The sequence below is a fragment of the Haemaphysalis longicornis genome, unplaced genomic scaffold (genome assembly GCF_048455015.1).
Source record: "Haemaphysalis longicornis isolate Haplotype H1 unplaced genomic scaffold, Haemaphysalis longicornis Haplotype H1 scaffold_1, whole genome shotgun sequence".
Lineage (NCBI taxonomy): Eukaryota > Metazoa > Arthropoda > Arachnida > Ixodida > Ixodidae > Haemaphysalis > Haemaphysalis longicornis.
This window is the reverse complement of record NW_027526203.1, coordinates 449358832-449370868: the sequence shown is the minus strand read 5'-3', so window position 1 is coordinate 449370868 and position 12037 is coordinate 449358832. Positions and strand designations below refer to the sequence as shown.

The following is a 12037-nucleotide window of genomic DNA, read 5'->3' as shown; positions in this document are numbered from 1 at the left end:
TTCACATTTATTATTATGAAACATCTCTGGGTTATTTACTAAAAAGCAAAGCTGCGAACCACCCCAATGTCATTATCGTCCCTTAATGAGTTTTAGACTTTTCCTATATTGCTTTAGATTTCCAGCTAAAATTCGGTGTATTCATATATCCTTATTAAACCTATTTAATAAATGTTGCGTGAACAGCTTCACAAACATGGCCAAATGTACAGATTCTTTGCCACAATATTTGCACGGATGTATGCACAGTATTTCGAATTGTTTGGATACTGCCATGGAACAATTTTAGGCGAATTCAAATATGGGCTAAATTTATGACATGGTTCTCAGATGTGAACTTTCCCAGTACAGCGTTATTGTCATGGTTCGGCACAAAAAAAAAACCGCAGAATGTGGGAAAGTAGAAATAACATTTATTACAAAATTACTAATTCATGCAAAGCAGTGTTTATGGCTATATTCGCAACATTCTCCGTGTCACTCAGAGTCTGTAATATTACACTCGGAATTCATTCGTCTTTACGAATCCATCTTTACGAATCCCTCTTATGTTCCTCTTTGCAATTCCACCTGAGTTGTGATTCTCATTCCAAGTTATCTTTTTTTATGCAGTACTAACAAGTTTTTAGGCCGATTTCAATCTGTCTTTTGGAAAAACTTTCAATGGGATCTAAAATTTCCTGCATGCAAAATGGCACTTGGAAAAATTCAGAGATAATCTTCGTAATTTACGTCGTACACAAGCAGGCACAAAATTAGGGCACGTTGAAGATTTCCCGTGGTCATCTGAAGAACTTGTTTCCTGCTGCCGCAGATGGAGGTATATATGTGAGGGGCCGTCACTTGGATTTCCCCACCTTGAAGAGCCATCTACAGGAAATTTCACAAAAAAGAACAAAATCCAGTGCAACCATAAGCCCCTCACACCCAACCACAGGCATGTGAAGTACAAAAAATATATTGCACGCAAATGAAGACACAGACAAAAGAATGAAATGAATGACGTACCACGCCAGAGATAAAGTGATTTACGCTCTTTCAAATAATTTCACATCGCTTCAGTAATCGTTACACAGAGTAATTTGGCCGCATTGTTCAGAACAAGCGAAGCCACTATAGTCATACCGGCCAACCCTCCAGAATTTTAATCGTGCCGTGTTCCAGTTTATCTCGCGCAATGTTTCTGCATGCTCATCCCAGAACAGGCAGAAAGTTTGGGCTACGAGATAAACTGGGGTGCCCTACATACATTTGCAAAAGAGAAAACAAAAATATTTCCACGCTTTCATGTGGAATCACTAGTACACGCAACAGAGCGAACGTCGCACTAAACCTAGAAAACGTGCTTTCACGATGCTGACGCCGTCTGCGTCACATTTTTGGCTGTACTTAAACATCCCTCGCCCCCCTTCGTACTGGCAGTTTCATTTTGAACAAGGATCCCATGTGGAAGCCGAAAAAGTTATTCATTTGAGTAAAGTGTCCTGCTCGGTGGTTTCTTCCTCGGCTATTAGTAAAAAGGAATCGCCAACTTACATTTTTTCTTCGTCCAGATGTGTTGTGGGAGTGGATCCGTCTGTATAGAACTTGCACCGATCTTCAAGTGGCATTTCCAGGAGGTCCAAAACCGTCGCTATGTACCTGTAATGACCCGAAGGGTTATTTTGGTTAAAATGCAATAGGGTTGACAGCTGGGCAGTTGGTATACATTCATAATGAAAGAACACCGCAAGCTTGACAAGACGAAGAAAATGGCCCGCTGTCTCAAAATGACTAACACCAAATTTACCCACTCAAGGAAAAAAATGACAAAAATGAAGAGTGTTGTACGTATGAAAACTTTTTTATTATGCCGCAGGGCAATCTTTCGCAAAAAAGAGGCTTGTGCTGGACAAAAGTGAGTTTAGAAATTTCGGGCAGCATTTAAAGGACTACTTTTCTGCAGCACACACCTTGTGTTTAACCGGATATATTTCTACAAGACCAATAAACTAGACGCCATTCCGAAAATATGCAGCGAGAAAAATGAACGTTCCCCGACGGCTGAAACAAAACGATAATACTCACAGAATAGCGCGATAATATAAGAGTTTAATGGGGGAAAAAATAATTATTCAAACAGAGCTACCTGACAATTACTTGGGCCAATAACTCGTGAAAAGCACCCGATGCAGCCAGCAGCGTAAACAAAACGCTCAACACATGACGAAGGCGCGCAAACAGCGCAGAAAGCAGGTCATGAGCGCCGTTATCTGTTACAATGTGGGGGCATAGTCCTTCTGATGGGGGCTTGCCCGATCGTCCGCTCTAATCTGACGCAACGAACGCAAACCCGTGATTTCATTCAATTGCCGTCGCGGACAACAGAAAACATCCAGCGAAGCAACCAGTCTGATAACGAAAATCCCTCTCGAATGCTGCAATTTCAAATTGAAAAGCCCCTAGCGAAAAGATACATCCAATGAAAACACGGAAACCGTTACGGGAATATACTCACCGAGTTCGCTTTCACTGGCGCCGGGGCATTGGTCCAACATGCGAACTTGATGCTGGTCGTAGAAAAACGGACCGTGTAGCGCTGCCAGTCACACACGCGCTCGCCACAGCCTCCGCGACTCACGTCGACAAACAAGTCTTGTAACAGCAATCCTCGCTTCATCGTAGGGATATCACGGCGGTAAAAAGGCTCGAGTGGCGCGAAAACGCGTACGTGCACCGGGCATGCGGGCGCCGCCATTTCTCTATATCCCGTCATGCAACGGAGAAATCACAGGTCGTCAGGCGAGATGGCGCGATAAGCATCTCTTATAGGTTACAGGGCGTTTTATAGGTTACAACATAAAGGTTACATGTCAGATTTTGTTGGAGTAACCTATAAATCGGGGACGTAACCCTTACACCGCTTTTAACTTCACGCCTGTAACCTTTGAAATGGACTGGGATAAAGAAAATGTAAAATTAGCTCCATTGTAACCTTTATTCTATAGGTTACTTCCGTTTAGAAGTTACATTATGGGCTACCAGGATTAGAGTGTACTTCTCATTCACCACATGCACCACCACAAGTTTTGCTCAGAACGAGGTACCCTTTAACACATCGCGTGGGAATGATCCTACACACCCCACCTCCCTCCCATTCCCCACCATTTTCCCTCATAGCGGGTGCCACAGCTGACTAGATCTAAAACTGGCTTCCAGCTTGACCAGGTGAGACGGGCCCGACGGGCCTGAACGGCCAGCCCCCTCTATGCACTCCAAGACTGAGGACGTCTGGCTAATTCGCGGACACGGAGACAATTGGGCTTCAAATAAAGTTTATTCAATACAAGAAAAGTCAAAACCTTTCTCAATGCGTGACTCATCAGAGAGGTAGCTCCTTACATGATCAGTGAAGACCTTGTTGTAGTCCTCTGCTCTAAAGCTACGTGCCAACCCCGCTTGTCTGGAGACGCCCTCAAGCCTTGTACTTGGCTTTGATCTCGGCCCCGCGCTCCGTTCGCATGATGTCGGTGTGGGAACGGTACGGGATCGCGTTGCGAGGGTGCAGCTTGAGCTTCTCCTTGAGCGTGCGGCCGATCACGAGGTTGGCGACCTCGCGGCTGCTGTTGGTCGTCCAGACGGCGATCTCGTATTCCTTGCAGCGCACCTGGACCACGGCTCCACACACGTCCCCGCTGTCCTCGCCGAACGCCTCGGTGATCAGACACAGTAGGACCTCGCGCCAGTCGTTATCCACGTTCCTCTGACTGCGGTCCACGGCGAAGAGCCAGCGGCCGCCGTCCCTGTTGCGGCTGTCCTTCCACGAGGGTTCGATGCCGTACCGAAAGAGGGCGTAGTCGCAGCCCGGGCGCAGGTTGCTGGCTGGCTCGATGTATTGCTGCAGGGCCCAGAAGTCCTCCAGGGTCTGGAAAGAGGTCACCTCCATCATGTTCTCCTCCCAGCTGCGGTGCTCGTCCTTGCGGCAAAGCCACAGGCTCCAGCGGTGCTTCAGCGGGCGCTTATCAGGCGACTCTTGCGCTACGACGGGGGCCATGTCTTGCCCTTCTCGCGGACGTGCTGCCGAAGCTGTAGACGATGTCTGGGTGCCATCCTGGCGCTCGGCTGTTTCCTCAGCTACCGCCGCCACGGCCCCGACCGCCTCCTGGTGACCGGCTTCCGCACCCAGGAGCTTGAGTCGCTCGCCACTTTTTGCATCTGCAGCCACCGACTCCGTCGGCTTATTCCTTCCGACTCCCGCTAGAACGGACTCTAGTGGCTGGTTGTGTCCGTCTTGCGGTGACACGCCCGGCTCCGGGTCATTCTGCTGAGCAGTCCGAGCCTCTTCGACCAAGTCCGGGAATTTGCCTTTCGCCTCCATCTTTAGGCTGCGATGTGAGCACAGAAATGCAGATCCTGCGTTCGTGCAAATCAAACGATAAGTGAGAAAAAATATCGCGAACATTCGCGCACTATCAATGGCACAGGCAACGATAATGCAGTGTGCTTGGTGCGGTGAATGTCGCCACGATTTACAGAGCTAACTTATCACATTTCTCACTGATACACGCGTTACAATTTCCTTTTACCCAGGAAAAGGCGCTTAAGGAAAACTTCAACATTTGAACTTACTTACAAGGCCCCTTATTTTGTTTTCCCCGCTGTTCTTGCCTTTTAGGCTATAGCATTGGAGTACTGGCTATAAGAATCTAGTCCAGTCATTACATGTTCATTTACTATTTATGTTACATTAAGCCAATTGAACAGTCTTTCAACTGGTTCAATTCTAAAGTCTGGAAATTAGACCGCGGATGAGCGATTCGTCGCCATCGGCGGCAATGACGCGTCTCACGCCGCGGCTCCCGATCTGATACACTGAACCCTTGCCGACGGTGGCCCATGTGTACCCCCTCAAGATCAGCCCCACCCACTGAGTAGCTACACAGAGATTCTTGCCCATTACAGGCAAACTCGCCGCACCATCCCACCGCCACAGTGGCGCCTCAGAGACGAAGCTACAACTTGGCGGTGGCTCCACATATGAAAAATTACCAAGATCCCACCCAACAATCTTCCCTAGACGTGTGCTCACTGTCCCCTGCCTGGCACCCTCTACTATATAGTATGGGAGTGCCAATGTACTCCAGACTTACCCCCACTTCCCAACCCCACCTTCGAGCGGTGTAGGGCTTTCCTGGCCATCCTGGACCCGGATACCCGGCTCGAACTGGTGACCCTAGCAAGGACAGCCAGCCGAAGTCAAGGCATCCCGGACTAGGGATGCCTTCTTGATTGATTGATTGTCGGATTTAACGCGCCGAGGCAACGCAGGTGATGAGGCGCGCCGGAGTGGAGGGCTCCGGATTATTTTTGACCACCTGGAGATCTTTAACGTGTGCCGAAATCTCGTACACACGGGCGTTTTTGCTTTTCGCCTCCATCAGAAAAGCGGCCGCCGCGGCCGGGAATCGAACCCGCGACCTCGTGCTCAGCAGCGCAACGCCTTAGCCACTGAGGGGGATGCCTTCTACGGGGCGAGCCTCTGCTCGCCCCGTATCCAGCCTCTGCTCGATAAATAAAAATAGTTACTCTCTCTCTCTCTCTCTCTCTCTCTCTCTCTCTCTCTCTCTCTCTCTCTCTCTCTCTCTCTCTCTCTCTCTCTCTCTCTCTCTCTCTCTCTCTCTCTCTCTCTCTCTCTCTCTCTCTCTCTCTCTCTCTCTCTCTCTCCCCAACAAAAATGGCCATCAATACGCGTATCTTCAAACGCGTACACAAAGTTCGTCGTTAATACGAAAATAGCAGTTTAGTGAAACATTACGGGAAAATTAGCTACATTACTATTAATAGTGCAAAGCTACACCGTGTGCTATCAATTGCGCCGATTATAAAATGATTAGCGAAATCGCGTTAGCAAGAGTACTATGAGTGTCGTAAATATTCTCGATTATTTGATATTCAAAATTCATTGGCATAGTACTGTCAACAGTGGTCTGTAATAAGGCCGTGAATATCAACCCTGACAGGCAGCTTAGAATGTATAGAACACGCTCAACTTGTCGCATTTTTAATAACGAACGCCAAGGAATGAGGAAAGAATTGCAAAATCCAGATTTCATCGCTGCTTCTCAACACGAGTCGGCGGCAAAAGCAGCAACTTTTTGAGCAAAAAATCCGCTCCCACATCAGCGCCCATCGTGAGACCAAAACCAAAAAGGTCGAAGCAGCGCCATTTCCCTTAAATTCGATAACAGCTAAGTAATCTAGAAGCGCTAGGTATATTACCAATTAAAAGGTGTTTGTAACTAAGGGATCGCTCGCAGTTTGTAATTCCCTACGAGGAATCGCCAGGGACAGTATGAGCAGACATCGTAAAAATGATTTCTGGAACAAATTTGATACTAGAGCTCCTCAAATTTTAAGTGCAGAGCACTTTAGGGGCTCGCCTTGTCGTATAGCTCACTCGCTCGACCCAAGTTGAGCTACACGCGTCGTTCCGTCATAGCGGCTGTCGCCGCGGCGTAACCCAGAGGCTTCGAAAGCCAAGCGGTTTATATAGTCATAAGCGTTCGAAACTCCTGAACCGCTGGCGCTTGTCATACATCTCCCCGTTGTTTAGCGCAAAGAAAACTGTAGGTGCATCGAGGCAAAATACACGTAATTAACCAGCAGCACCCGCGTTCATTTAGTTAGGAACGCTCGTTGGGTTGGTTTTTAGGGCAGTAAGCGAAAAAAATTAAACCGTTCCACTCAATGTGAAAGCTGTCGGAAGTGCAGAGCAGTGATTCGCCATAATGGGCTGTCGCCGTTCTCCGCTCACTGCTACCACCCAAAGAAAGTCAAATTTCCCGCCTTCGCAGTGCTCGCGCGCCCCCTGCCTAAAACTGCGCCAGCGGGAGTTCTGTTCTTTTTGTGCTTGCATTTCCTCCCGCACGTTACGGCGTTGCACTGCCACGTTCTTTTCGCTTACTATCGTAAAAACCAACCGAACGAGTGTTCCTCACTAAATGAACGCGGGCGCTGCCGGTTGATTACGTATATTTTGCCTCGAATGTACAGTTTTCTTAGCGCTAAACGACGGCGAGGTGTAGGACAACCGCCAGCGGTTGACGAGTTTCGAACGATTATGACTAAATAAACCGCTTGCCTTTCGAAGCCTCTGGGTTACACCGCAATGACAGCGGCTACGACGGAACGCCCTGTTGCTCTACTTGGGTCCAGCGAGCGAGCTACGACAACAAGGCGAGCGCCTAAAGTGCTCTGCACTTTAAAAAGTGGCAGTGCAACGCCCTGAGCACGATATTATTATTATTATTATTATTATTATTATTATTATTATTATTATTATTATTATTATTATTATTATTATTATTATTATTATTATTATTATTATTATTATTATTATTATTATTATTATTACTGGCCGCCGCTGTAAAGAGTAGAAATAAAGACATCCTCGCCCACTACTTGCATTCCAGAAGGCGATGCCCTCCCGCCCACCTAGTGGGCGTACGTCTAGCGCACACTGCAAACAGGCACATTTCATAACCACGCTACACTCCCCACATGTCCCCCTCCCTCTAGAAACCCTTATGCCAGCACTGCTGCTTCCCCCTCACCCCGCACCACACAACCCTCACCTCCCACCAAAGCCACTAACAGTGCCCGGCCCTGCGCAATGGGAGACCGCGCTGACCAAATAATGGCCCGAGCAGCGGCAAGCCCGCGTCACTAGAGCCCTGGATGATGCAAGCGCGGGCTCGTGGCCTTCTGGACCGAGGAGGCTCAACCCACTCCACTCCAAAACTTACGTCAATAAAACTTTGCCATCCCTACCTGAAAAAAACAAAAAACAAAGCTGAGATAAGGCCGATAGCCTTGTCGCATCAAAACTGCGCCAAAAGTGCGCCCAATCGATCGCCAAACCTTCGAAGACCCACATCGCTAACGAAGAGTGAGCCCATGCGACGATTCCTCGCACACTAAGTAAACGCACCTGCGAACGATCTAAGCGTATGGCAATGCGTGGGTGATGAGCTAAAGGTATGCTGTCGTACTCCTTCGGGATCGATGCGTGTACCGTCTTATGTAGCGAGAGAGAGAGAGAGAGATAACACTTTATTTAACCAAGGGTTAGCGCAGCTTGGTGGCCGAAGACCGTAGAGCTTCGGCGACTGTGGCTGCCCGACCCGTGAGTGACTTCTGGAGATCCTGCAGGCTTGAGCATCCCAGCGCTGCTTCCCACTGGTCGAGGTTAGATGCGGAATTCCTTTTTCGCGATTTTCCAGTAACCGCTTTAAGAAGGTGGAAGCCCGGTTACACGCACGCGCCGTGTGTCCACTGTCCAGCGATCTTTTACGAGCTTTTCGGTCAACCAACCAGTCTATGGGGAAATGCATTGCTTTTTTACAGGACGCCACCGGTCCCACCAAGGAAACTTTCGGTTTAAAATGCTTATTACTACTGCTACTGTGAGCTCGCATCGAATTCACGGGTATAGCGGAACCACCACGATATGTCCGCACGTTCGCTTGGCACTGGCGGAACGCCTGTTACACAATACTAGTCCGTGCCTCACGCCAAGTGACCATGGCGGCAGGTGAGTAAAATTGCAGCACCTAGTAAGCTGCGAGGTTTGTCACCAGTCTGCCTGTCAAGGTAATTCGCACAAAAGACGAAAAAACGAACGAAAGCGATGGCAGACGCGCCTATGCGCAGTAAGGCAAGTATCGCCCGGTTTTCCCCTTCAAAGCACGTACGCAGACTTAAGTGCCCAAAAAATATTTTAGCAGCTCTCTATGCCTTCCTTTATCTAGCGAGTAAATCCCGGAATAATATTCCGAAGGGGAAAAAACGCTTCCAGAAACTACATACTGCCTCCCCCTATCATTTTGTCTTTTCCGTTAGACACCATAATACAATCGAAGCTTATTTTGTTCATGGGTTCAAATACACGACGCTATAGGCAAGCACCCGATTTTCAGTTGCAAACGGGCGCCCAAACGCGGTCATATGACAATTGCAAAATTAAATCGATTCATCTTCATGATATTCAAATCTCGCCGCGGTGCACCCGAAGGAAGTGGACACTCACTCGTTGAACCCCCAAGAGAAAAAAAAAATCCGAAGGCACCAATAGGCACTCCTTGTGGGTTACGGATGCGAAACCACGAACGCCCAGTTGAACGCCTGAGATGCAATTGATTCGCCTCGCTTTGTCGAAGGGCTTTGCAAGGTTGCCGCCGGAGACCACTCTGCTTAGCGCTTTCGAATGGCCTGCACCGCACCGCTGCATGCTCGTTCGGAGTCGTTCATACCACCGTGTATAGTGGGAGAGTTAACACGGACGGTGAATCTCCCTGCTTGTTCTTCACCACCTTCCATCTGCTGCATACTAGCTGAGCTGAGTTTCAGCTTGCGTGCTGGAACGCCCCGAAAGGGGTCGTTTTTCCATTGGGAGTGCCGATGCTGGGCGCCGGCTTCTCAAAGCTGGCGACATGATACGCCTCGTGTGATATTGAACGCCTCGTACGATGAAATGCTTCCGAAGGAGCCGCTATTTTTATTTTTTGCAGCAGACGCCAGTTCTTTCGCTCAATATGTCATTAAAAAGTTAGCAGTGGCTTAGCTCGGCTATGCCAGGATATACGTAGCGTGGGCTAAGGTACAGCTGGTTATTCTTAGGTTTCCTGGTTGTCTAGGATTACCTGATTATCATGCTTACTTCGGATAAAACGATTTCCAATCCAATCCAGTCTAGTCACTGCTCCCCGCGCATGCGCAGCACGCCTCTGCAGTAGCCACGCGAGACGGCTATCAAGCGGCTCCAGCGCAGCGTCATACTTAGCTACTGCGCAACGGAGGCGCACAGCTTGGCACATGCCGGCGTCAGTGCGTCTGCCGTGGCTATGACGTCACTGCTCTGGAATCGCAGACCGGCGAATGTGCAGACCCAATTCTCTGCACACTCGCACTCCAATTGGATTAGATTTTCAATCCAATCCAATACAATCCAATATAATCCAATCCACTCGAAATTAAATCCAATCCATGCTCCTCGCGCTTGCGCAGCATGGCCCTTCAAGGTCTACGCGAAACTGCTCAACCTCGGCCAGATTAGCTTACGCTACAAAAGCGCGTAACAAGTAGACGCAAGCAGGCGCTCCCGCAGATCGGTCGAACTTGGGAACGTGCTCACCGACGCCAAGTGACACGAACTCCCGCAGGGTATTATAGTCCAGCCATTAAACTGGCGACTGCATTAAAGTGCTCCACGAAGCTTGCCAAACTGTGCACAATTATCCCGAAATGTTTGGTCGGATCCCTCTTGCACGCGACCAACACGAATGCAGCAGTGGGCACAACATCGCAGGATTTTATTGATTGTGCCGCATGCTTTAGGAGCTCTCGCAAAGTGGGCGGCGTTGCACGCGCAAGTACCGGCTACAACCGGCAGCGCAAACTCAGCGGCGGGAGCGCGAGCATGTCTGTGTTCGCCAACCAAGGCGCGAGCGCACGTGCGCTGCAGCGGTCGGTGTGTTCTCGGAGGTCGAGCGAGACGCAGGGCTCCTTTTTTGTTTCTCTCGTCTTGTTCGGGCACAAGTTCGCCTAAATAAAAGTCCTTTCTTTAACCCTTGTGTTCTATCCTACGTGACAATTGATTGTCGGGATTAACGCGCCGACGCTACACAGGTGATGAGGTGCACCGTAGTGGAGGGCTCCGGATTAATTTTGACCACCTGCAGGGGATCTTTAACGTGCGCCGAAATCTCGAACACATAGGAGTTTTCGCGCTTCGCCTCCATTTGAAAAGTGGCCGCCGCAGCCGGGAATCGAACCCGCGGCCTTGGGTTCAGCAGCACAAAGCCTTAGCCACTGAGCAACCGCGGCGGGTAACAGCGCGCAGAACAGGAGAAGTTCGAATATAACACTCAAAATCAGCAACCGACGTCGCTCACTAAATTTACGCCCTACCCACGCATTTTGATGCACATCTCAGAATGACGCGGCATCGATTCATTTGCGCCATCCTCCATTCTTTGCGCACGTGGATGAGACGACGCCATTTTTTCGTAAGCGCCACGTGTTGACCCGAACCGATGGCGCTCGAACGCCATCCTCGCCGCAAGCGATGGAGCGGCGTTCCACCCGCCGTGGTGGCGTAGTGGCTAAGGAGCTGTGCTGTTGAGCCCAAGGACGCGGCTTCCATCCTAGCCACGGTGGCCGCTTTTCGGGTGGAAACGAACAGCGAAAACCCCGCTGTGTCGAGATTTCGACGCACGTCAAAGACCAAAATTAACCCGGAGAGCGTTCTCCTCCACTATGCGGCGCGCCTCATAGCCCAGGTCTATAGGGTGCCTCGATGTGTGCCCTACCCAGGTGAACCTGCGAAATCCCCCTGAATTTGATTTTTTTGCAATGGCGTCCCCCCACGTTAAATCCTACAACCGTGCCGACGAAGCTCGCTTCAGCAGAAATTACGGAGAGCACGATCAAAGCAAGCAACTCACCTTCTAGCTGCAGTGTTCCCCGACTCCAACGAAGGTACGGGAGATGATGAGTGACCGCGCTGAGAGCACCAGGAGCATGCACAATACTGCTGGCACAGGAAGGAGGGCGCGGCGGTTTCTTGTAGTTCTGAGCACGCGACAGTTGGACCAATCGCGTCACGACACCGCTGCATTCCATTCGCGAAGCTTCGTGAAGCAGACGCCGAAGCAGAGCCCAGGGTGCTATTTTTTTTTTTTTTTTTGCTTTTTTATTCGGTGCACTTCCAAACAACAACCCCCTCCTTTCCTCGGCCACTGGCCACCCCTTTTCTTAATAAAGATTTACACGTACATAAATTCGGAGCACGCGGCACGAACCCGGGATCGCGCGCTGGGGAAGGGAAACAGAAGAGCGGGAGGAGGGTAGGCCGCTGCCGCACGTGCAATGCGAGACGCCTTGAGAAGTGAAGGCACCGACGGGACCAAACAGGAGGCTCCAGGCGATGGCGAGAGAGTGAAACGAGCTCCGCCGCGGCGCTGTCAGGAGGCTAGACGCCCCCCTCCCCCAATGAAAA

General features: G+C 49.8%; 1 protein-coding gene across 1 annotated transcript; it reads right to left on the bottom strand.

The window, feature by feature from the left end:
• Positions 1-3297: 3297 nt before the first annotated feature.
• LOC144173256 (eukaryotic translation initiation factor 4E-1A-like) lies at positions 3298-11697 on the bottom strand. Its single transcript, XM_077701747.1, has 2 exons — positions 11484-11697; positions 3298-4392 (listed from the first exon to the last, which is right to left on the bottom strand). The coding sequence occupies exons 1-2, from the start codon at positions 11659-11661 to the stop codon at positions 3455-3457; spliced, it is 1116 nt and encodes a 371-aa protein (XP_077557873.1). The 5' UTR covers positions 11662-11697; the 3' UTR covers positions 3298-3454.
• Positions 11698-12037: the final 340 nt, after the last annotated feature.